Source organism: Eulemur rufifrons, chromosome 9 (genome assembly GCF_041146395.1).
Source record: "Eulemur rufifrons isolate Redbay chromosome 9, OSU_ERuf_1, whole genome shotgun sequence".
Taxonomy (NCBI): Eukaryota; Metazoa; Chordata; class Mammalia; order Primates; family Lemuridae; genus Eulemur; species Eulemur rufifrons.
The window spans coordinates 21,507,671-21,533,766 of NC_090991.1; the positions used below are offsets into that span (position 1 = coordinate 21,507,671).

Here is a 26,096-nt window from a genome sequence, read left to right on the forward strand (position 1 = left end):
ACCTGGAGGAGAGGTCGGGGAGCCCTCTAGAAAGGCCACAGGGGTGTGTGCGCATCTCTCCCGAAGGCCTGAGCTGAGGGGGTCCCGGCAAGCACAGGCAAGGGGCTTGCTCTAGGTGAGCAGGACGAGGCCCCGACACTGGCTTCTGATCTTTCTAGAAAGCTCACTTTTACTTCCTCTCTCCTTCACCCCTGACACTGAGTGGGAGTCTGCCGCGATGACCAAGGCACACCCCGAGAACCCCGGCGGTGGGGTCAGCCCGCAGGGAGGAAGGAAGAAAGTATTGTTCACCAAGAGAAATTTTTCCATTCCTCATCTATGAGTTGACGGTAGGGGCCCCAGAGAGCTGGGGATTCTGCGGGGCAACAAGACCCCGACCCTCACCTCCGCACGCACCCCCTGGCCGGGCCTTTCCTTGCAACGCCCCCCTGCAGGGGCCCAGCCCGGCTTGCTGAGATGTTCCCAGCACAGCCCGCGTGAGGCTCCCTGGCAGCGGGCCCGGCATCTGGAATGCAGGCCACGCCAGATGCGCCGTCTTCTGCGGATCCGGGAACTTCCAAAGCTGCCTCAGAGCGGGGATTTCCACGGTGTTCTGCCTTCCTGTGCCTGACCTTCCAGCTGCGGGGAGCATGCCTGGGGACAGAGCAGAGTGGGAGGGCGACAAGCTGTCACCTTCTCAAGGACTTTCTTTTCTCATTCACGCCCTTTCACCTTCCACCCGTTTATCTCTGACGAGTCACTTTCCAAAGATGACAACTTCTCCCCGGGGTACAGACATAGGACCAAAATCCTTCTCTAGTCTTTCACACTCAGAAGTCTGACCGAACGCTCAGCAGAGCCGGGAAGCTTTTCCCAGTGACCGTGGGCCGGTCGGTCTCCCTCCCTGGAATGTGGCTTCTTCACACACAAAGAGGAGGCTGTACTGTAGCGTCTGGAGAGGTCCCGTGGGTCTGGGCTTCTGTGAGTGATGGTGACGTGACTAAGCCCAGAGAGAGTTGAGATGTCAGCCTCTTTCACCTTGTTAACCTGGAAAAACCCAAGGAATGCCTGGAATCCACAGGGAAAGGGTGCATTTGCATCGAGAGGGGTTTCCATGACTATGAGGGGAAACTTCTTGGAAGTTCAGATGAGAAGATCTGGGGAGAAATGACTGCCTGGCGTTGCAGACTCGCCTGTCCTGGAAATAGTTCATTCATTTGATAGGAATGGAATGAGCCAGGGGTGAACAACTAGCCAAACACAAGCAATCTCAGCACTAGTGGGGAGCAAAGGGGTCGCTAGCAAGACTCGGGCTGAAGGAAAATGAGGTCCCCTGAGAGGTGGGAGCAAAGCAGGGCTCACGTTGGTTTATTCTCTCTTCATTCTGCCTTTCGGTGATGCCACCCGACAGTCTGGGATGGCGGTTGCTCTGGGAGTCCCTAGGAAGCCAATATCCGTCATGCGACATCAAGTCTCATGCTCGGGGACAGAGGAGCATGTCTTGGGTGGGCGTCTCAGCCACACCGGCTATTACCTCCGATCCTGGGCAAGGTACTTAAGTTCCGCTTCCACCTAAAGGAAGTGGGCTGTCTGGAGGCCTCGTGAGGCGGTGCTGGGAGGCTCATCGGCACGATGGATGCCGGCTCCGGGTGAGCACTCCGTGGTGTCATTTTGGACCCTCGCTGGGAGCAAAACGCAGTCATTTGTGTAACACAGCCCCCTTCTTATTACAAATGCAGCGACCGGCAGGTGTTCTCTTCCCAGAAGCTGCACGCATTTATGACAGTGTCTAGCGACCCTTTATGAAAGACAGTCCCTGGTCCTTCCGTGCCCACTGGGCAAGGCCACTCCAGGCTCAGAAGGAGGAGGCGGAGGGTTTGGGGTCAAGAGGGTTGAACTCTAGGCTTGGCTCAGCCACGAGCACGCCTCAAGGAATCCTACCATATTTGTAAGAGAAAGAAGTTCAGGGAAACGAATTCTAAGATCTTTTAGTTTTTATTGCTATGATTCTGTGGTTTCTGAGGAAACCGAAGGCAGAACTGCAGAACGAAGCCAGACATTCCAGTTCCCGAAAGGCTGCGCCGCTGCTCGCTCCTGCTCCCTGGAAATCCAGAAAGGAGCGAGGAGAACGGCCGCCGTAACACGGTCACTTCTCGCCCACGGCCGTGCAAACCACAGGCTCCTAACTCACGGTGACTTTACCGTGAGGAATGTTTCTCCACTCACTCCCCTTTCACTGGCTGCTCTCCTGGAAGATGCTGGGGCAGAGAGAAGACCCAGATATAGGTCTAGGCAGCCAGTTGGAAGACTGGCACATGTCCCCTTCCAGAAGTATGTCACAGAGGTGACAGCACAGACACCGGGGCTGGGCTGCCTGGGGTTCTGCTTGAGGGGACCTTGGGAAGGTTATTTAACCCATTAGTCTGTGCCTCAGTTGCCCGATCTATAAAATGGGAACTAAGGATACCTACTAGAGAGAGCTCAGGAATTTAAAGACTTAACATTCGTGCTTAGAACGATCCTGGCACAGAGCAAACACCCTGTGAGCACGACACAGGCATTCCTTCTGCAGCACTACATGACGTATGTACCTTCCTCCAAGTCTGAAACTCCAGGACTCTTAGAATTCAGCTCAGTGTTTGCAAAACCCTACAACTCTGCCAGGATTCCACTGTGTCGTCACCAGGTGACGATAGTGACCAGGTGGCTATAATGTGCTTTGGGGGAGCCCACCAAGGCTTCAGGCCCTTCCTGGCTCAGAGGGCCCTTGGACTGGTGCCAGAAGGTGAGCCAGCAGCAAGCCCCACATACTGCTGTGTGATCTCAGTTTCCTCGCTTCCTTCCCTTTTCGCAGAGTTCCCACTTCAGAGAAAGCTGAATCCTTAAGAATAATGCGCTTGGCCCACATCTGTCTGTGGTCAGTCTGGGCTTCACGGCACCCCATCCTCCCCCACTTCGCTTGGTCTCAACAGTGAATGGAAACCATGCCCCATCCAGACCCTCCACTTCCCTCTCCTGCTTCCTGGAAATCTCCCAGGGTGCTGCCCTGGCTCAGCAGATTTAACATTCCACTGCATCATTCATTGAAGATGCTGCCCTGGCCAAGCCCTCCCTCTGGGTTCCACCCCTCTTGGCTTTCAATAAAAGGCAGCCACAGAGCCGCCAGACGCAGAGGAGCAGAGAGGCTGAGACCAACCCAGAAACCTCCAACTCTGCCACTGAAGCTCACGGCTCGCCTCTCGCCTCCTCTCGTCTCTCGCCCCTCGCCCTCCAGCATGAAGGTCTCCGCAATGCTCCTGTGCCTGCTGCTGGCAGTAGCTGCCTTCAGCCCCCAGGGCCTTGCTCAGCCAGGTAAGGGCTCTCCTCCATCCCCTTGGAGCACACTGCCCCTCTCTGGGGCATCATAGACCGTCCTAGCAGGAGAGATACCCACAGTCTCACTTTAACAGCTGCTTTTCCAAGATAAGGCAACTCAGAGAAGGACAGGGACTGAGTCCAATCTTACAGCTGCTCCCAGACAGAGCCTGAACTACAGGTCCAGCTGTGGACCCCGAATCCAGCTCCTCCCAGGACTCCAGCCCTGGGAACACCCTCAGTATAGTTACTGCCCCAGCTGCTTCCAGCAGAGTCTGGGGACCAGGGTGATCAAAGAGATGGGGCATCTGGGGTGGGTGTGCAGGCTGTTTCCAGACATGGGGCAGGGGAGAGGAGACACAGAACCTGGTCTCTGCTTCACTCAGCCCGGCTTCCAGAGGCAGAGGCTCTGCAGGGGAGTGGGTATCAGGGGAACTCACAATCAGGCACAGATTTCTCCGAGCCTAAAAGGGGACCCATAGCTGGGGTCCCCAGCTGATCTTCCCTGGCCCTGACAGTTTGGATTATTAGCTCCTCTAATGTTACCTAGTGTTAACAGCTCCCATTTCTGTCTGAGCACTATCAATGTTGTGTACCCATTTTATAGCATAGGAAACTGAGTCAATGTGTCAAAGATCGCATTCTAGCTCTGAAGTATAGGCAGAAATATTGGGATTTAATGGGTTCTACTTCTCCTGTCATCTCTTTGCCTTCTTCTCATGACTCTTCCCTGCTTTGGTTTAGATCAAAAGAATTCAGCTCATCCTAAAATGGATTTTCTTTGTGGTTTGTTTTCCAGATGCAGTTAACGCCCCCGTCACCTGCTGCTATACATTCTCAAGTAGGAAGATCCCACTGCAGAGGCTGATGAGCTATAGAAGAGTCACCAACAGCAAGTGTCCCAAAGAAGCTGTGATGTGAGTGGAGCACACCAAGCCTCCCTGGTCCAGAGTTCTTCCTTAGGGAGCAGGGGACAAGCTTCACAAACTCACAGACAGTTACACCATCTAACCCAATAACCAAAGATTTTCAAAGGGGAAATTGGGCCAAGAGAGAAAAAGTGACTCCTAACATCACTGTCCCTGTGGGTGCTTATTCAGACCACCCCAATCTCATTAGCCTGAGGTCAGGATGGTTTCACTTGGGACACCTCTAGGAGCAGCTTGCTCCGGGTCCCATCCTTCCACCTGCCTTCCTTCTCTAGTCCCACGGTGGCCCCTTGGTGCAGAATGGGCTGTATGTCTAGGCTGAAACTTCATCTAACTGTGTCTTCTCTCCCCGCAGCTTCAAGACCGTACTAGCCAAGGAGATCTGCGCGAACCCCGAGCAGAACTGGGTCAAGGATTACATTGCCAAACTGGACAAGAAAACCCAAACTCCAAAGCCTTTGAACACTCACTCCACAACCCAAGCACCTGCAGCTAACTTATTGTCCCCTAGCTCTCCCTGAACACCCTATTTTATTTTATTATAATTTCAAAATGTATAAGCGTTTATCAGTATGAAGCAGAATGCCTTAAGTAATGTTAATCTTATTTAAGTTATTGATGTTTTACGTTTGTCTTCTGTGATGCTAGTGTTTTTTAGATCTAGAGACTTGGGAAAATTGTTTTTCCTCTGTGAACCCCAAATGGGATATTTTGCGGGTCCTTGCAAGGATCGTTAATGCAACGAGTTCTTGTTGTTAAATTCCAAGGCATTGCTAAAAATATTATTGTGGAAATGAATATTATGTAACTATTGAATAAAATGTATATTTTTTTACAAAAGCTGGCTCTGGTGTTTTCTTGAAGGAAGTTACAAAGCTGAGAGCATGAGCTTGGTGGTGAGGGAGAGGCATGGGTTTGGTGGGGGCGGTTCCCGTTTTAGAGGAATGGGAATGTGGATTGGTCCTGTTTGTTTCTACTGGGTGGTCTCACAGGAGAATCTTTAAGGCAGGGCCCAGTCAGGAATTCTAGTGCCAATGTTCCAGTCCTCAACGTCAGCTACCCAGATCCCAACAACCCTGGTTACCTGTTTAGCAAGAGCCCCACCTTCTTTCCCGTTCTCACAGCCCCTGACCCTTGCCCACAATGCTTCCCATAATATATCACAACTTCCCCCTTAGCTGGGCTACCCACCGCCAACCTGTGCCCCTCCAATTAATCCTCCAACCTGGAGTAAGACAGACCCTGCAGATATGAGGAAATGAGAAAAAACTTAATCAACCAATAAGATGGTTAGATTAAGGTTTCACAGAGAGCATAAGACTTGAACTTATCCTCGAGGAACGCATAGGGTCTTTCTGGAAGAACTGCAGGATCATTAAGAAAAGGAGAAATACCTGGAGGCGGAAATGATGAGGATGTGTACATCAAAGAGGGCGAAAAGCCGTCACATGGGAGCCAGGGTCGATGCCCATACAAAGGAATGGGAAGTTAAGAAAGGAAGGCCGGATAAAGTGTTTCGAATGATGGGGGTGGGGGGAGTCAGTGCTCAACTTTGTAGGTTAAAGGGAAATGTTAAAAATCCTCACTCCAATGAGGAAGGATGTCCCATTTTCAGAGGTCAGAGATGCGTTTCAGGAAATTAACGCATTGGCTTCGTGCAGACATGGAGAAGTAGGGCGAGTGAAGGGCTACTGCTATGGTCCAAGCAATGATGAAGGCCTAAAGATGGAGCCTGAGATGCAATGCTGGAGAAGAATGAGCTAGGCAGGCTGAAATGCTGCATGTTGTCGATGGAGGAGAAGGACCTGTGATTTCAGATATGGAAGCCTTTTGCTAAACCCACATTTTAAGGGGGCAGCTTCCCTGAAACCAGAATGTACTTCCCGCCATCACTATCCCTGCCCCATTCCAATCCCTGCAGCCTGGAATCAACCATTTAAACAGATGGGCCTCCTTTTCCTAAATGTCATTCCCCTGAATGATATTGGATGCACCTGTAAGGCATTGGGCCATGTGGGCACCCAGACAGCCCCTTCACTCAGGAAAATACATGGATATCTTACTCTGTTGAATAAACCGCATAATTCTCAGCTTCCCAGTCTGGTGGGGAAATGACCACTGTGTCAGGCTAGACCAGGCAGTGCGTTTGGCAGCACGAGGAGCTGAGGACACCTCCGGCTGCAAGAAAGTCACGTGGGTTCCAATCCCAGAGCTGACACTGACTCACTCCGTCAGTCGGGGCAAGTCAGGCATTCCAAGTCTTCTTCGTCAATAACGCGGGGTGATGTGTTACACACAGGGGGACTTAGGTTCCCTTCCAGATCTGGGATCTCTTGGAAAACTTCCATTTCTACCCTCTGGAGCTGAATAGAGAGAGAGGGGATTCTGCTTCTACATTCCTGAGCCATCCAGGGTCCCTGAATCACACTAAAGAATTCCTTCAAAGCTGCAAGTGCCCTTCTACATCAGTCTGCAGACAATTTATTGGCAGCTATTTATAAAACTCACTGACCCTCATTCCAGGTCAAACCCCCTTCCCTGCCCCCTCCTCTACCCCTCCAGTCCTCAGCCTTGATCACCAATCGGGAGCGAAATCTCAAATTGCAGTGGATGCCAACAGGCAAAAAGAAAGTGGAACGCACACAAATGTGACCTGATCACACAGGTCACTGAGCGGCAGGCCCTCTGACGCCAGGCGGATTTGAGGCGCAGGGTCTGCGAGGACAGCAGGCAGAGGGAGGGGGAATCCATGTGCTCAAACCCCCAAAAGAATCTGCTCACATTCCCCTTTCAAGTCACATCTATTCATTTGCAGGAAATCTTGAAGCTATATGTTTTTCCGGCCAAGCATGGGATTCCTTGTCCCTTACACGACGAAACGGAGCACAAGGCCCCGGCAGCATTGAGGAGCTATTTTAGGAGAGAATGCCAAGAGCAATGCATTCATTTCCTGTGGCTGCCAAGTCCTGTTCCAGGAAATCTAGACTTTTTCTATCATGCTCAAAATTCTTCCAGCCTCTGCCCGCTGTCCAATTCCAAAGCCATTTCCACATTCCAGGTGTTTGTTACAGCAGCACCACACCCCTAGGTACTGAAATCTATATCATTAATAGTGTTTTTTATTGCCACTGTAGCAAATGATCATAAACTTAATGGCTTAAAACAACACAAATATGTGGTCTTAGAGTTCTAGAAGTCAGAAATCTACTAATAGGGCTATATTCCTTCTGGAGGCTCTGGGGAGAATACTTTTTTTTTTTTTTTTTTGCCTTTTCCAACTTCTAGAGGCTACCGACATTCCTTTGCTCGTGGTCTCTTCCTGTAGCTTCAAAATTTCCCTCCCTGCCTCTCTTGCTCTCTCTCTCTCTGTCTCTCTCTCTCATCCTCTCACCTCTGTTTCTGAGTTTAATCTTGTCTCTGACTCTGACCTTCCTGCTTTTATCTTTAAAAGTGATTCTATTGAGCCCATCTGGATAATCCAAACTAATATCTTCTTCTCAAGATTCTTAAGTTAATCACACCCGTAAAATTCCTTTTGCCATGTCAGGTAACATACTCCCAGGTCAGAGGGAGTAGATAAGGGTATGTGTATGTGCATCTTTGGGAGGAGGACATTACTCAGACGACCACAGCCAGGAGTCAGGTGAACATTTACAACAGGTAGCTGGGCACTGCCACTTGGCCTTTGAGATCTAGATCTGGGTTTAACTAGATTGTCAGATAACCTTGTGCAAGTCACCTTTCCTCTGTGGGTCCACAGCTTATGAACTTCATTTATGCGTTAAGTGCTTCTTAGTTGCCTGTGCATTAAAGTCACCTGAGTTCCTTCCAAAACGTCAGTGCATCTCCGAAGACTCTGATTTAGAATGTCGGAACGGGAGAAGGCTCCCCCTCCCATGGGTAGATTTTACAAATTCTGTAGAAGGTCCTGGTGCATGAGTTTGAGGCCCCGTGCTCCTCAGCTCTCTCACATTCAGGTTATTAGAGTTGACAGCCACTCCTGTGACCTCTGACTTGGGTTTTCATAGTGTCCTTGGTTCTGACGTAGACTTGGCCAATTTACAATCAGGAGTAAAAGGGTATACAGAGTCCAGGAATTTAGGACATTATAGAATTTGAAATACCAATTGTTTCACCATCCGAAGCAATGAGATGGAATTTTTAAAAGACTTTGAACAACAAGATATCTACAAAACCGTTTAGTGGGATAGGGTGGCTTAAGGAAGAGAGTGGGTTAAGAAGCCTGTGGCATTCCCATCCTAGCCTAGCCTAAAAGAGAGCCATGCTTTGGGTGTGGAGGAAGCAGAGACATCGCTAAGAACTACACATAGGGAGGGATTTTACGTGTCTTCACTTGTAGATCAGGAAAGTGCTAGTAAGTATTTGAGGGACTATGTTGCCAAGAAAATCAGAAGCCAAGAATGAAAAAGGCTTTGATTGTTCTAACTGTAAAACAACTTTCAGATCTTCTCTGAGCTAGAGACAAGTGATGGTGGCCACCAGAGGAGGGCATGTCCACCAAATACCACGTCCATTGTTACCAAGGAGAAGAAATAGACATGAAAGAGCCTCACCGCAGGTGGATCTAGAAATCTGGACAAGGAGGCTCCTCCAGAGAGAGGGATCAGAGCCCCTCTGGAGCAGGCCCCTAACCCTAACCCTAACTCTAACCAGCAGTGTATCAGAACTGCTATAATCAGTCACTGCCGGTTCTCCCTGTCTCCTTGTGCAATGAGAGTGTTTATTGCAATTGTCTTGTTCCTATTTCACCTTGTATATGGGATGTAAATTGAACAGATAAATTGTTTATTTTTTTTAAAACACCATCAATCTTTTATTTGGAGGCTATAAAATTCACTCCAATGAAGCTTCATTGTCTCTGTTTTTTGTAATTTTTAATTTTTTTAATCGGGGTAAAAGATACATAATAAAATTTATCATATTTACTATTTTAAGTGTATACTTCAGTAGTGTTCATGTTAATATCCTTAACATTGTTGTGCAACAGGTTTCTAGAACATTTCAATCTGGCAAAACTGGGTATTAAACAATGGGTATAAACTATTTCCCCCTTGCCCAACCCCTGACAACCACCATTCTACTTTCTTTTTCTATGAATTTATCTACTTTAGATACCTCATCTAAGTGGAGTCATACAACATAAGTCTTTTTGTAACTGGTATATTTTATTTAGCATAATATCCTCAAGGTTCATTTATGTTGTAGCATGTAACAGGATTCTCTTCCTTTTTAAGACTTAATAATATTCCATTGTATGTCTATACTACATTTTGTTTATTCATTCATTCAACAATGGACAACTGGGTGCTCACATCTCTTGGCTGTTGCACATAATGCAGTTATGAACATGGACACACAGATATCTCCTCCAGATTCTTCTTTCAATTCTTTTGGATACATACCCAGAAGTGTGATTGCTAGATCATAGAGTAATTTTATTTTTAATTTTTTGAGGAACTGCCATACTGTTGTCCATAGTGGCTGCACCATTTGACATTCCCACCAACAGTACACAGGTGTTCCAGTTTCTCCACAATCCTTGCCAACATTTGTTATTTTCTCTCTGTTTGATACTAGCCATCCTAATGGCGGAAGGTGGTACCTCACTGTGGTTTTGCTTTGCATGTTTCTAATGATCAGTGATGTCGAGCATGTTTTCAAATGCTTGCTGGCCATTCATTTTGTTGAGGATTCTTGCATCAATATTCGTCAAGGATATTTACCTGTAGTTTTCTTTTCTTGCAGTATCTTTGTGTCTGGCTTTGGTATCAGAGTACTCCTGGCCTCATAGAATAAATCTGGAAGTATTTTTCTCCTCTTCAATATCTTGGAAGAGTTTGAGGAACATTGGTGTTAAATCTTCTTTAAACGTTTGGTAGAATTCCCCAGTGAAGCCATCTGGTCCTGAGCTCTTCTTTGTTGGGAGGTTTTTCCATTACTGATGCAATCTCTTCACTAGTTACGGGTCTGCTCGGATTTTCTGTTTCTTCATGACTGAGTGTTTCTAGGAATTTATCCATTTATTCTAGGTTATACAATTTGTTGGCATACAATATTCACAGTGTTCTCTAATAGTCCTTTTTACTTCTGCAGCTCAGTTGTAATGTCCCCTCTTTCATTTTGGATTTTAGTTATTGGAGTCTTCTCTCTTTTCTTCTCAGTCTAGCTAAGGGTTTGTTAGTTTTGTTGATCATTTCAAAAAACCAACTCTTGGTGTCACTGATTTTTTTTCTATTTTTTAAATTCTCTGTTTCATTTATCGCTGCTCTAATCTCTATTATTTTCTTTTTTGTGCTAGCTTTGTGTTTAGTTTGCTCTTTTTCTGGGTTCCTCAGGTGTAAAGCTAGACTGTTGATTTGAGATCTTTTCTTTCCTAATGTAAGCATTTACAGCTCTATACTTCCCACTTAGATTTCTCTGTATCTCATAAGTTTTTTTAATATTGTGTTTTAAATTTTTTATTTTGAACTAATTGTAGACTTATAGAAAAGTTGCAAAAATAGTACAGTGGGTCTTGTAATTCCTCATTTAGTTTTCCCTAATGTTAGCATCATACTTTCTTCATATCTTGTAAACCTTGCCATTTCTCTGTTTCATGTATCTTTTTCAGTCTGGGATCCAGGTTGAAGGGACAACCTCATCTGGGCTATGCCATCCTCATAGTTAAGGGGGAAGTGGGAGCCATGGTGGAACCATAGGATGGCTATTAACTTCCTCTCAGAGATGGCACATGTAACTTCTGCTTATATCCAGTTGGCAAAAGCTAGATTATTGGTAGCAGTATAAATGTTATTTGTTTGTTTATAACTACTTTTTCTTTCTTGTATCTGATTTAAAATACAGATGCATAAAGCAATACTTACAAATCTATGTTGAAGGGAACACAATATATAAAGGTATAATTTGTGACCATAACAACATTAAGATAAGAAAGGGAATGGAGCTATAAAAGGATCAAGAATTTTATATACTATTGAAACTAAAATGGTATTAATCTGAAATGGGTTGTTATAAATTATGATGTTAATGGTAATAACCAGGGTGACTGCTAAGAAAAAAACTCAAAATACATAATAAAAGATAAAGAAATGAAATGGCACACTAAAAATTTCTATGTATCAGTAAAGGAAGAATTGAGGAACAAAAAAGATAGAAGCATATAGAAAACAAAAAAAAAATCAGATATTAATCCTACCTTACCATTAGTAACACTAAATGTAAAAGGATTAAACTATCCAACTAAAGGCAAAGATTGAGTGAATGGATTTTCAAAATAAACCAGCTATATGCTATCTATAAGACACACATTGTAAATTCAAAAACTCAGATAATTTGAAAGTAAAAGTTACCCCATGCAAAATGTAACCAAAAGAGAGCTGGTGGCTATAGTAATATCAGAGAAATAGATTTTAAGACAAAAAATTGTTACTAGAGACAAAGAAGAATCTTCATAGTGATAAAAGGTTAAAATTTTTTTTTAATCTAGAAGAAAATTAACCACATATCTTTGGGTGTTACTAATAATGCAACATGATTTTGTCCTTTTTTTTTTAAGTGTTTCTAATTTTGCCATCAGGTCTTTAAATCATTAAAAAGATTTTATAAAATTCTGCAACAATTCAACGTCCTCTTTTATTCGTCCCATTCCCCGCTCCTGTGGGTGTGACAAGCACAGGCTTTTTCATCATGAACATAGGTAAGGCATTGTCTCAGGGGTGTTAGGCAGAGGCATCTTGGGGGACTTCAGTTTGGGGATTTATGAAGGAGAGGGGTTGCATCAACTGGAGCCCGTGAGCACTTCCTTGACCTACTGACCAGACCCACCTAGGAAAGGTAATTTCCGGGCAGGACCCCTGTGTTCTCCTCCCAATTTGTAGGTCATCAGCAGGTTATCCATGACTGCTGTCTTCGAGATAAAAAAAAAAAAAAAAAAAAAAAAACAATGGAAAGAATGAGTTCTGCTTCTTAGAAGCACCAAGCAGATGAAACATACACACTGGGGTAGAAAGTACACTGTTATAATGTGTTACATCAGAGTGGGCTGGGACTCCATAGATAAGGAAGTAGGAAGTAGGTTGAATCTTCACCAATTTCTAGAACTGGGAGTAACAGCGATTTGAAAAAGAGCTAATAGAGTGGGTAGCCTGAGCAAAGTCACAGAGGCAAGAATAAACTTGATGTAAAGCTCAAGCCGTACATCAAAGCCTTGAATTGCTTCCAAATCAGCGTTCGAGGTTGTACAATGTTCCAGTCTCACCCACTGAAGAATTTTCCTCCCTTGCATCCCGTGCCCAGCACAGGCGGTGCAGTGACAGGTGTGAGGAGGCCACACACGGTCTCTCATCAAACCCCTTTTCATTAGCATCATCGGCAATTAGTTGGTGATCTTGTAACGTGTGTGTGTGATGGGAAACTAGATCAGCGGTCTCCAAAATCTACACTTTGTGTCTCTGAGATTTGTGTGTGGGGAAGGAGACAGGAAGTCTCTTGTCTGTGCTTCAAATTGAGGGTACTCTGAATTTGTTCATAAATTTCACTTCTTTGTATTCTTTTCCTTAAAAAAATATTTTCATAGGTAATCGGATATTTTTTAAACCACAGCATTCTAAGATCTTTATACGCCACGCAGTTCTGATAGCACATGAAACAGACAGTGGTTTTAAAACGTGTCTGTAAATTCTTTTATACTCCTCCCATTAAGAGGTGCAGTCTATGTTCCCTATCCTTGCACCTGGGATTCTTAAGCCATCATGTAAAATATCTAGCCATGTGGAAGGACCATTGGGAGGAGAGAAAGAGAGAGAGAGAGACCCAGGAGCCTCATCTGGTCTAACTGCCAGCTGTTTATGTCCTCCCAGCCTAAACCCCACACATTGTGCGAAGACCTCATGATGACCCCAACCTTAGCCACCATCTAACTGTAAAGATAAGACGGTGAAAAGTCTTTGAGTCCATTGTAGAGTCCAGCCAAAGGTTCAGGGCCTCTTTGTGGACTCTGGGGTCCGGGTGCTGCCTGAAAGGGAAGAGTGGGAAATCCCTTGCAACTCCTCCACCTTGGCATCCCTGCTTCCTTCCCTTTTCTACAGAACGTGTTTCATTTCAAAGAAGCTAAGCTGTAAATAATAGCCACAGATCACATGCTGTGGTCTGCCCAGGCACACCCCTCACCCACCACGCCACCGGTGAAAAGCAGGCCACCCTTGACTCACACTGTCCTCCCTGGATTTCCTATTATTTTCCCCAGGGGGAGGCAGATATGCTACTCCATCCTGTGATTCATTCAGAATAACAAAGGCTTCTCGCCCCACCCCTTCTCTACTCTTGTCTATAAAAACCAGCGACAGAGCCATCAGAGGAGCAGAGAGGCTGAGACCAACGCAGAAGCCACCAACTCGCCCACTGAAGCTCACGGCTCGCCTCTCGCCCTCCAGCATGAAGATCTCTGCTGCCCTCCTGTGCCTGCTGCTGGCAGTAGCCGCCTTCAGCCCCCAGGGCCTTGCTCAGCCAGGTAAGGGCTCTCCTCCATCCCCTTGGAGCACACTGCCCCTCTCTGGGGCATCATGGACCGTCCTAGCAGGAGGGGTACCCACAGTCTCACTTTAACAGCTGCTTTTCCAAGATAAGGCAACTCAGAGAAGGACGAGGACTGAGTCCGATCTCACAGTTGCTCCCAGACAGAGCCTGAACTACAAGTTCAGCTGTGGACCCCGAATCCAGTTCCTCCCAGGACTCCAGCCCTCAGTGCAGTTACTGCCCCAGCTGCTTCCAGCAGAGTCTGGGGATCAGGGTGATCAAAGAGATGAGGCGTCTGGGGTGGGTGTGCAGGCTGTTTCCAGACATGGGGCAGGGGAGAGGAGACACAGAACCTGGTCTCTGCTTCACTCAGCCCGGCTTCCAGAGGCAGAGGTTCTGCGGGGAAGTGGGTATCAGGGTAAGTCACTACCCGGCACAGACTGCTCTGAGCCTAAAAGGGACCCAAAGCTGGGGTCCCTGTGCTCTAAGGCATTGGACTGTTATAATAGCCCTTCCTAGCAACACCTAGCATTTTCTCAGTTTTTCTTCTACCTGTTATGGGTGATGCATTCCTACTTCATAGTCCACGAAAGCAAGAGGGATTTTAAGGACTGTCTCGAAGGGCAGAGACATTGGACATGGGGTGGGCAGCTTTCTCTCTAGAAAGATCCTGAGCACACCCTCAAGAGCCTTTCCTTGTCATTGTTTCATTGCAGATGGGGTTAATACCCCAACCACCTGCTGCTATAGGTTCACCAATAAGAAGATCCCAATCCAGAGGCTGAGGAGCTACCAGAGAATCACCAACACCCTGTGTCCCCAGGAAGCTGTGATGTGAGTGAGCCGGGACTGCCCACCCTCGACCCTCACTCCCAAGTTCTTCCCTGTGGCAGTGGATAGGGCTAGTATCAGAATGGGCTAGAGTCAAGCACTCAGACACTTAGACCATCTCTAACTCAGTTCCAGAATTTTTCCAATGGAAAAACTGAATCCAAGAAAAGAAAGTGACTTTTGTTCCTAGCTCCCTTTTCAGCCATTGGTTCTGATCCCAATTTCTTTACCCAGGAGCTAAGGGGGCTTCCCCTGGGTCAGCAAAAGCAGCCACCTCCCTGAGGCTCCGTCCTCTATCTTGTCATCTTCCTCCTCGGTCCCAAGGCTCCCCCATTCTCTGGGCTAAAGGGCCAGGCAGGCTTCCCATAAGGCAGGTTATACTCCCAGGTCAAATCCTCAAGATGCTCCATCTAACTGTGCCCCTCCCCCCACAGCTTCACCACCAAACTGGCCAAGGAGGTCTGTGCTGACCCCAACCAGAAGTGGGTCCAGGATTCCATGGCGTATCTGGACAGGCAAACCCAAACTCCAAGGCTTTGAACACTCATGCCTGAACTGAAACCAAGACTTGAGAAGCAATTTGTATCTCCCATCCTTTCTGACGGCTGTTCTGATATTAATTTATTACAATTCTAGGGAATATGAGCTTTGTGTAATAATGTGAATCGTAGTTTTTCTTCAATGTGTTTTAAAGTTAATATTTTAATTTAATCCGTCATTGATTTCAGTGAATTTTAAATGTAAAGCCTTGGACACATCATGTCACTTCAGTCTTATAAACACTGTGGGATGCTACTCCCCTCTCTACCTCTTGGTGGCATTAGACGGGTCCTTGCAAGCATAATGCAAAGTTGTTTGTTCACGTTAGCAGGTGATGGCCCTATGAAACCATAATGTTATTATAGAATTAAATATATTTATATGTATGAATCTTGAATTTTTATTAAATACAGAAAACATATTTTTGTTTAACACCTGACTTTGATGTCTTTTTAAAGGATAAAATAAAGCTGGGGTGGGGGAGCAAGGGGGTGACAGGGAGGAGGGCATGGCTGCAGAGGGTGGGCTCGCATTGTGGAGGAGTGAGCATGTGACGGGCCCCCGGGGGCTTCCCCCAGCCTGGACTCGCCTGCGTGTCATGGACAGACAGACAGACAGCCCAGGGCCAGGCTGAGCCAGCTCCACAGCTCCAGGTCTGCCAGCAGCTTCAGCCACTTGTTCAAATACCTTGTCTTTCTGTTTGTCACCATCCCAAGCCCTACCCACAATTCTCTCCCCTCATCCATTACATCAGCCTTGCGAATGGCTGGTTTTCCCCTTCTGGTCAATCTTCTAACCCAGAGTAATATAAACATCATCTGTATTGAGAAATCAGGTAGGGGACCAACAGATGACCTTGAGCGTTCCCTTCCCCGTCTGGAAACCATGTGCCTTAAAAAAAAATTCCATCTCTACAGGTTGAGGAGCGGGGAATGGGAGAGCCCTGCACCCAATACAGCTTATTGACAAACCTCTGATACCTTCAAGCTGAGCTTCTTGGAGACAGGAATTTCACCGAAGCACCAGGTTAAAATCCCAAGATTTCAGGTGATATCAGACACCTCAGAGGCAAGCAATTTATTGGTGACCATTCACTGCCATCACTGATGCTAAGGCCAGGTCCGATAGCACTTTCTCCCTCTTCTCCAGCCCACGGTCGTCATCCCCACGCACGAAGGCCAACCCTAACTAATGAGATTCAGAAAATATAATTACATTTAGAGCTTATTCAAATGCAAAGCTTGAGGATAGCCACTTGAGAGACACAGACTCCAAATAAATGGAGTCTATTTATTTGGAGTCTGTGTTTCCAAAGTGGAAAAGTTAAGGTTTTAATCTCTAGGCAGAGACAGAGAAGTTCCAGTAGAATTGCGACATTTTCCATGCGAGACCAGGGGCATATGCCCCAGCAACTTGATTGGTTACAGATTGCTACATTCCAAGGACGATTACTTTATTACTCCCTGAGGAAACATAGTGATCGGAGGGATCTTATCTCTGGTGCTGCTTGGTCTTCCTAACTATATATAAAAAAAAAGAAGGCAGAAGTTGTAGTTGCATGTCACGCAACTCAGGTTGCGTAGCCACCTTCCTCTCAAGGCTCAGAATAATTTAAAGTTCAAACAGCTTTAAGCTTGAATTATTTAATTTCACACACCAATAAAGGGGTGTATTCTCAAATTCCAGGAGAGAACAACCAAGAGGCAGACAGGATTAGGAGAGGAGACGAATAGACCTAATGAGACTCAGCGAGCCCCCTGGCCCAGGCAAATATTAAGCAGAGTGCTGGACGGTAGGACAGGCAAGGAGAGAGAGGGGCTCCATGTGCCCAAGCCCAAACAGAATCTGCTCCAACTGTCTTTGTCAAGCCTTATCTTTTCACTTCCAAGGAATTCTAAACTCATTTGTCTTCATGCAGGCCTGGGGTCTCCTGTCCTCTTTGGGCACAGAGAGTTAGAGAGAAATCCCACGACCAGGAAGAGAGGCTGATACCTAACCAGGCATCGAGTTCAATGGAATTCATAGATGGCAGTGAATGGTCACCAATAAATTGTTAACATTTGTCGTGTTAAGCCACTCATGTTTGGAGCCTAGCTTAACCTTGACTGATAGAAGAATTGGTACCATAATCATGTACTGCCATTAAAAACCTGAAATGTGTAGCACTGACTAGACATTCAGTAGCAGACAGCAAGGAAGCTGACATTCCAGGTTGAAAAGAGATTTATGTTACAAAGTCTCAACGTTGTCAGGTCCCCTCTGCTGAAATTGTGGCTCCAAGGGAGAAAGTTTGAAAAATATGCATCAGTAGTAAGTTGGTTGTTTTTGGCTACATTTGTTAAGGGGTTGCAAGAAAGAGATGAGCTCGGGGAAAAATTAGCTGATTTAAAGTAGAAACAAAAGAGAATAAAGTCCACAAACTCAGGACCTTGCTGGAAAAGTCATCTGTTTCTAGGTCCCAAACATTAAGAAAAGGTATTTAAAGATGAAAAAAAAAAAATCAGTGATAAAAGTCCAGGGAAAAAAAACCTCTTAGTTGGATGAGGTGACAAAAATCAGATTGAAGTTGTAGCCTTACTCCTTCAAGCCTAATAGCCTCATTAAGAGGAGAGAGATCAAGAGAGAGGGAGAGAGGAGAGGAGAGGAGAGGATAGAAGAAGAGAAGAGAAGAGAAGGCAGAAGAATAATTTGAGAAGTATGCCTAGAAAGGAAAGTGGGTGTGGCTGCTGGCATATGGAATTAGTTGATGGCGTGCAAAGAGATCAGAAGCCTACTAAGGAAGTGAAAGAACTGTACTATATTGTCAATGAAACCATGAGTGAGCCTGAAAAGTTCAAGATGAAAACAAACTCCAAGGTCTGCAGTACAGCAAGCAGTCCTCAAAGGCTGCAGAGCCCCAAGAAGAGCATGTCTCTCTTCAAAGCCCATTTCAGAGGAGGCCAAGAGGAAGAGTGGAAAAGGAGCAGCCTCCTGAGGGCAACCAGGAGCCAGGATCAGAGAGACAGGACAGCTTCCCAAGGAGCAAGCCTAATCAAGGGTGAAGGGCTTCCATGACACCTGCCTGAAGGGCTGCAGGCTTGCTACCAGGTGTTGGCTATGGGCGTCTACCATCTTCCCCACCATAAATGGGAGTGTTGATTACAAACACCCTGTCCTTCTCAAACATGATGATCTGGGTAAGGGGCAAATAATTTGTCCTTTTAGTTCACAGATCACTGGACAAAGTAGATCCATATCCTCATCTGAAAGAGAGGACCCCTCATGGTCAAGAGATCCTATACATTTAGGCTGACACAGTGACTAAATGGAACTTGGGGCTGTCTCTCTTGGGGAAGGGTTAATTGTGTTCTCTATATGTAAGAGGCAGTGAGCAAAGGACAGATTCTAGTGGGAACTATTCATCTTCACCAAATATTCATGTGTCCCTCTTCATTTCTCAGTCTCCTTTCAGTTTTACTGGAGTTGTGTGATGAGTTAAGGCCAATGGCATACAGGCAGAAGTGATGTAAGCTGCTTCTATGTGTGATTCGACACAACATCCTACACAATCTGTCAACCCTCTCTCCTCTTGCCTTGATAAACTTGGAGGCCACATCTTCTGAACAAGAGCTATAAATCACAAGCAGCCTGAATCTCTGAGTCACTCCTGAGAAAAAGCACTTTTGCCAAGCTGCCTAACCAACATCAGTCTGTGACACAAAAAGTAAATATCTGTTGCAATAAGCTGCTGAGATTGTTATCATTGTGATTATTTAAGCATGGACTAGCATTGCCATCACCAGTTGGCCTGGGGGAATAGCTACAGCATTCTGTGCCTCAGTTTTCACCTCTGTGCGTGGATAAAGTTGATTACTCCAAGAGGATTATATAGCAGTAAGAATATTTTTTAAGTTCTTCTTTAAATTTCAGAATATTACAGGGGTTCGAGCATTTTTGTGACATGAATTACTTTTATATGGTTTGAGTCAAAGTTGTAAGTGTGTCCATCACCCAGATAGTGTTCACTGTGCTTGTTAGGTGTAAATTTACCCATCCCTTCCTCCCCCTCCCACCTTATTGATTTCCGTTGAATTTTACTACCATACGTGCACATGAGTGTTGATCATTTACTTTCAAATTAATAGTGAGTACACGTGATGTTTGTTTTTCCATTCTTGCAATACTTCACTTAGAAGGATGGTCTCCAGTTCCATCCAGGTTGTTACAAAAGGTATTAGTCCACTATTTCTTTTTTATGGCTGAATAGTGCTCCATGATATACATACACCACATTTTATTAATCAATGGTCACCTGGGTTGTTTCCACAGCTATGTGATTGTGAATTGTGCTGCTGTATGTAGCAGTAGGAATATTTTAAATAAAAAAGCTTTAGATTTTCTCAAGGCAACTCGGGGAAACAGGATTCACTTTCATAAATGATTTCACAGAAGAGGAAGATAAGTTGGTTTCTCTAAGTCTCCATTTTTGCATTTTTAAAATGGACTTAGTTAAAAGAGGTTATTAAAAGGATTAAATAAGCCAACTTACATGAAATGAACTAATATAGTTCCTTGCATAGATCACATAGGTTAGTGTTGTTATTGGCAACTTGCAATTTGCGAGACACATTGTTAGAATTTTTATACTAACATACAGTTTGGGGCAATTTTCCTCTAAAAGTGACAAGAAACAGCAGACATTGTCTCAGTGACCCTAGAGGAGAGATAATGAACCCTACTTGCTCCTGAATCAAGAGAGTGGACTCTAGAATCAGCTCAGCCTAAAACGTACGAGCTGTCTGAGGGATTTTTGTCACACTGACATTCTTTTACGTTTTTTATTTTTATTTTTTAAAGAGCGGGTTGGAATAAAGTAAATGTCAATGTCTCTTTCAAGTCTGTCTATAACTGTTTAATATTAGAGGAAACCTGCAAAAAAAAGCCAGGATGTCCTGGTTCCTGGGATCCTGTTCTACTGATCATTCACCATCCCTTGAAAGACACTTAAACAGCCAAGGTTTTGTTTTCGCTGTGGGGGACCCATCTCCTTCCCATCATTTCTGACCCACGCCCTCCATCCATCAGACGCTTGGCAAGTGGTGAATTCACTCTAGGTCACTGCTGAATCAGAAGCCCCTAAGAAAGAAAGAGAAAAAAAAAGCCCATGAAGCTGCCCCCCCTTGCTAGAGGAAGCCAGGCAGTTGAATGAAACAGCTGTAGAACTCAGATATCGAAAAATTGATTTTATTTATTTCCACTGAGGTTTCTCTGGTTCAGATTAAATCCAAAACCCAGGGAGGAAGACACAAAAACAGAAAACGACTCTTAACAGGGTTACGAAACGATTCCTACTAAAGAAATAGAATCTCTCAACCACGTCAGCCAAACACTTCTGATGTCGAGAGCATTCCAAACTTCTTGTTCTGACACAATTTTCGAGACCTCACATCTCCCACGACTGCAACTCAGGAATTCATGGAAACCATCCCTAGGGTGGCGTGCCTTTACCTGGAAGCAGTGGAAAGATTTGGAAGGATATATGAAGAGAACCATCTGCCCAGACCCTGAGTCCCTTTCCAGCATCCCCTGGTCCACAAAATCTGCCCCGTATCCTAATAATAATAAATATTAACTTTCACTCACTGAGCACCTGCAGTGATCTGGCCACCCTTCTAAGCACTTTGTATATATATGAACTCATTTAATTCAGACAACAATCCTCCAAGGCAGGCCTGATTATCATCCTCCCCTTACCCTTGCACAGAGTGGTTAAGTAAATTGTTCTAAATTGTCCGTGGTGTCAAAGCTAGTGAGTCGCAGAGCCATCATCCAAACCCGGGCATCCTGGATCCAGAGTCTACACTAGACCATCTCACCTGGAGTTGAGCAGGAAAGAGGAGGGGAGGCCCAGGTTTTTTTGGTCCCTTTTTATAGACCAATTATTCTAGATGGGCGATTAGAGACCTCATAGGCCAGCAAAGACACTCTCTCCTGTGCCCATGACAAACATCATCAGTCAAGTACAATACTGTATGCGACTGACCCAAGGCAAGTCCTCAGAGTCCTTCCTAACACACTTATCTATGCTTCCTGTACCAATCAATCAATCTGAAATGAGAATGTCCAGGAAAAGCCAGGAAACAGCCTTGCAGCGCCTGCGTGCCAGTGTCAATGCTGTAATTCACCACAGTGACCCCATTAAAGACTTTGCCTCCCCTTACGCCCTCTCTGACTAGGGGACCTGGTGTTATGCACAAAGGGTTACGTATGGGTTCTGTGTCCCCTCTCTCTTTGATATGTTTAGTCATCAGATACCTTATCTGTGGTGTGTGCTCAGGGGTGAGGGTGAACTAGACGGCTGGTTTTCCAAATGTGTTCCTTAAGTCTTTGGGGTGTGGGGGCATGGGGACAGGGGCGCTGCCGCTTCCGCTTCAAACAAACCCACTCCACTGCAGTGTATTTGATGTACAGGGGTTTGTTTTTGACTCCATTTGGAAAACGGCTGTAGTGGCTAAGCAAATAATTTAAAAATGCACAGGTGGTCAAGATTAATAGGAACCATCCAGTTCCAATGTCCCGTGACACTGCGTTCCAGAGCACTGAGATTCTGTTCTCACTGGATTCAATCCTAAGAGCGAGGCTGTGGTGTGCTGTCTTTCCCGGCTCACAGAGACCCAGCAATGGTCACAGCTGCGGAGCTCTCTCTGCATCTGGGTGGGAGCACAAGTTTTAGGATGACTTCCTGGCCTCCAAAATCAAGACCACCCATGAACACAGGGACATATGACGGTTCTCAGATGGACTCATCTCCTAGGCCCTCGGTTTCTTTGCCTCTTTCCCCCTCCAGCCACTACAGACGTTTACGTGTCTTTCATAATCACATGCTGCCCTCCTTCTCACCCCAAGTCCCAGGACAGGCGAAGGATGTGCCAAGTCACGCCTGCTAGTTTGCCTCTCTTTTTGTTTGGCTAACACACCCAGGATCTGGAATTTAGGCAGCCGTCCGGACCCCTCTTTACCACGACCTTATCTAGGCAAAGGCTTCCCTGGAAGCTCCCACTCCCTCCACTCTCTATAAAAGGCAGGCGAAGCAGCCAGAGGAGCAGAGGCTGAGACGACACAGAAACCTTCCACTCTCTCGCTGACGGACGCTCGCCCCTCACTCGCCCCTCGTCCTCCAGCATGAAGGTCTCTGCAGCGCTCCTGGGCCTGCTGCTCCTGGCCTCCACCTTCAGCCCCCAGGGCCTCGCTCAGCCAGGTAAGGACCCTCCCCCCAGCTCCTTGCAGGGAAAGTTAACCACCTTCAGAGCAGGCTCTTTAAAGACTCACTGCAAACTCTGCATTTTAAAGATGGGCAAGCAGGTCTCAGGAGTGGACAAGAAATGCCCCAACCTCCAGTTGCTGGAAGAGCCAGAACTAGAAGCCCAGGCTCCCGAGGCCAGTCCTCACGTTCAGTGCTCACGTCCTGACATCAGAATACGCATATTGAAAGGGACGACCCAGATGCATTTACAGCATTTGGGGATGGGGCACACAAAAGAAAGACCCTCTCTCACTGTGGGCATGGTGGGCATCTTTTGGGTGGAGTTGGGGTAATCTGTTGGTTGGAGGCTCAGAATGTTCACTAGACTCCAGGACAGCTTTTAGAGACAGTGGTTAAGAGAAGGGGATGAGGTCCCAGGAAAATCTCTCAATGCGACTTATTTTGACTCTGCTTGGGAAAAACATCTAGGAGTTTGTTCCGTAACTCATGCTCTCCTCCTCTGATGGCTTACGTTTCCTGAGTGCATAAGCTAGTTGCATGCTGTGGTAATGAACAAGCCTGAATGTTCAATGGCTTAACAAAATGAACTAAATTAACAAAGATTCATTCCTCACTCATACTAAACCTCTATAATGCATGGTTCAGGCTTCTGCATATATATACTCCAGATTCTAAACTGATGGAGCAGTGCCCTCGGGAATATTGCTGGTTACTGTGACAAAGCAAACGAAAGCTCTCGAGGGTCTTGCCTAGACAACACACCCTGGCTCAGAAATGGCACATGTTACCTTGTCTCCTCCCTTATCAGTCAAAGTTAATTAGTGGCTCTAACCACACAGAAGTGGTAGAGAAATGCAAGTCTACCTTGTGTCCAGAGAGCAGAGAATGGAGACTATTTGGTGAATGGTACCATGACTATCACATAGCCACAGAGCTCCTTGTAATGACAGAGCCACAGCTTGTCACATCGACCAAGCCCTTTCCATAGCTTGTCAGCAGTGGTGGGCTCCTGAGTCACAGGCAGAGGGACAGGATGTCAGAGCTGATGGATTCTACCTGCAGCTCCTCACCCTCTCCTAACTGCCTTCTTCCCTTAAAACTCATGCTTGGAAGTAGCTACATTTCGTTAGAGGCTCATTCTTTGTGTTCACTTTACCCCGAATATAGCTGCTGTCCCCACCACCTGCTGCTTCGCTATGGCTCCCAGGAAGATCCCCACTCAGCGACTGGAGAGCTACAGAAGGGTCACCGGCAGCAAATGCCCCCAGAAAGCCGTGATGTAAGTAGGCAAAGCTCGCCCTGCCCTAGCCCAAAAATTAGTGTCTAAGGCACAGAGTCAAGAACTGTGTCGGCGTTATTTGGAGTCAGACCATTTGACCCTATAATCCAATTTGAGAATTTTCACAGCAGTAAATGTTCTCTCCCAGCTCCCTGCCTGGGAACTTGAGCAGGTCATATTAGTTCCTTTGAGTCAAGAGCAAAGATGGCTCTACTGGGCCATCAAGAGCAGCACTGACCTTGGAGTCCCATCCCTCCTCTGTCCCCTTCCTCCTCTCCCATGCCGGCAACCCCTCTGCCCCATGGCAAGTGGTCCTGAAAGGTTTAGGGTCATATGGGCAGAATTTTCAAAGAGGATCCTTCTAATTGCTTCCTCTCTCACCCACAGCTTCAAAACCAAACTGGCCAAGGAGCTCTGTGCTGACCCCAAGGAGAAGTGGGTCCAGAATGCCATGAAGTACCTGGACCACAAATCCTCAGCTCCGAAGCCATAGATATTCACCTTTTTTGAGACCCAGCTAACCCCTTGATTTGTTTTCCCGTCCTAAGATGCATTCTGAGATAATCTCATTATCATTTCTAAAGGAATTAGTTTTATTTAATAATTTTTTAAAGATATATTGTATTTAAGGTATTGGAGTTTTCAAACTTAGCAGTCATTTAAAAAATGTAAAGCTTTGAGCAGGTCCGTTGCCTGCCGTGAGCCCCAGTCCAATCCCCTGCCAAGTGTGGGCACACTGTGCCTCTCCGCCCCACCTCCCTGGACTCGCATAAGGGACTTGGCAAAGATCATCAGTGTAAAAGTGGCTTGTGTTTTTAGGGCAACATTGCTCTCGTGAGCCTAAAGTGTGGGCTCATCGTGTTAAATGGAAGTAAATGTTGTTTTAGGAGTATTTACAATATATGCATATTTTATCATAGTCAGCAGTTGCGTTTTTTGGTGTGTGGGGAATCCACATTGCGCTGATGGGGGAGGAGGAGGGCGCTGAGGGTGGGGGAGGCACGGTTATGGGCTGGGTACTGTGGTCCTGAGAAGTGACCTTTGGGCGTGGCCGGTCTTCTGTCAGATTTAGAGTGAAACTGACAAACCCGTCCCAGCCCTCTGGTTCCCAGTCCCAACCCCGGTTTCCCAGACTCCACAGACTCCAGCCACTCGTTCATCAGCAGCTGGTTGCTTCTCCTGTGACCTGTTTCAACAGCCTTGTGGTTTTCTCCCTCTCCCCGACCTTACTCCTCCGTTCTCCGCCCAGACTGTACCTACGTTATAGACATTGGGAAATCAGAGGAAGGCTAGATGGCCCTTGACCAGCGGTTTAGACGAAGGCTTTATGTGCGGGATGGAACTTAAATGAGGTCTTGGTGGATGCACAAAGTGGGGCTCTCTTAGAGGTATTTCAGCCTCGATCGAAGAGAAGAGATATTGCTTGGGCAAATACCAAGAAGTAGAGAGGATCGTGATGTGTTTATCCAATGGGGTGGGAGCCCATCCAAAGATGTTAGGGTTGGAGCACCTGTGAAATGGCAGGGAAATTTGGGAAGAAGCTTGCGGCCAGGCTGCTGTCAACTGAAGAATGTTGAGGTTCGTAAGTGTGAAAAGGAGAGCTTTATTCCTCATAAACGGTGGCAGCCTGCAGGCCGGCCAGCTTGCAGGCTGGGAACGTGGCCTCCAGCCAGAAGCAGAGAGCAAGCACTCCGAGGGAATAGTAAGGGGAGCAGGAATTTGTGCTAAGCAGGGTGGCTGAACATGCATATTTAACAAGCTATAGGAGGAGTCGTGAATGCTTATGAAAAGAGAAACCTGCACATGCACATCTGAGCTTCATGCCCCTTCCTAGGTCCCATGCACAAAATAAAAAAAAAAGGAAAGAAAAAAAAAATGGCCTTAGCGCGATCCGAGGGTGGAGTTTTGGGCCCTCTGATCTCAAAAAGTGAAGCAGAGGACATGAAGTCCCTCTGTGCACATCCTCTGTACACTGGCCAATTCCACTCCATGGTTTGTGGCCTCTTATCAGGAAGAAACGCTGTTCACAGTTGTGCTGAAACCAAACAGGGGAGGAGCAGCATTAGGCGCTGGTTGAAGTCAGCAGTGGAACAAGTCTTTGCCAAGGGCTGGCTCTGTTTAACCCTTAGGGACGAAAGCTTAAAGGCAGTTAACAAGGGAGGGGTGTTATGAGGTATGTCTGACCTCTCCTCTTGTCATGGCTGGGATTTTAGTTTCTAAGGTTTCTCTGGGGTCCCCTTGGCTAAGAAAAGTTTTGTTCAGTCAGCTTGGATGACTTAGGATTTTGATTTTGATTTCTCACTGTCAGGGTGGGGCGTTTTGGCTCCATTCAGATAGTAATAAGTAAGATGAACATATGCTTTTTATCACCCAAGTTAGGAAGCTTTTGAGAGCAAAAGGTGACACT

General features: G+C 46.3%; 3 protein-coding genes across 4 annotated transcripts; all 3 read left to right on the plus strand.

Moving 5' to 3' along the window:
* Positions 1-3,170: 3,170 nt before the first annotated feature.
* On the plus strand, positions 3,171-4,795 carry LOC138391357 (C-C motif chemokine 2-like). The gene is made up of 3 exons (XM_069481014.1): positions 3,171-3,330; positions 4,133-4,250; positions 4,618-4,795. The coding sequence occupies exons 1-3, from the start codon at positions 3,255-3,257 to the stop codon at positions 4,781-4,783; spliced, it is 360 nt and encodes a 119-aa protein (XP_069337115.1). The 5' UTR covers positions 3,171-3,254; the 3' UTR covers positions 4,784-4,795.
* Positions 4,796-13,709: 8,914 nt separating this feature from the next.
* On the plus strand, positions 13,710-15,167 carry LOC138391359 (C-C motif chemokine 7-like). Its single transcript, XM_069481017.1, has 3 exons — positions 13,710-13,791; positions 14,513-14,630; positions 15,062-15,167. Exons 1-3 carry the CDS (start codon positions 13,716-13,718, stop codon positions 15,165-15,167), a joined length of 300 nt encoding a protein of 99 aa, XP_069337118.1. The 5' UTR covers positions 13,710-13,715.
* Positions 15,168-22,221: 7,054 nt separating this feature from the next.
* Positions 22,222-24,242, plus strand: LOC138391358 (eotaxin-like). Of its 2 annotated transcripts, XM_069481016.1 has the most exons (4): positions 22,222-22,404; positions 22,796-22,801; positions 23,578-23,689; positions 24,077-24,242. In XM_069481016.1, the coding sequence occupies exons 1-4, from the start codon at positions 22,329-22,331 to the stop codon at positions 24,180-24,182; spliced, it is 300 nt and encodes a 99-aa protein (XP_069337117.1). In that variant the 5' UTR covers positions 22,222-22,328; the 3' UTR covers positions 24,183-24,242. The 2 variants fall into 2 exon arrangements, with proteins under 2 accessions (XP_069337117.1, XP_069337116.1); XM_069481015.1 differs by lacking the exon at positions 22,796-22,801.
* Positions 24,243-26,096: the final 1,854 nt, after the last annotated feature.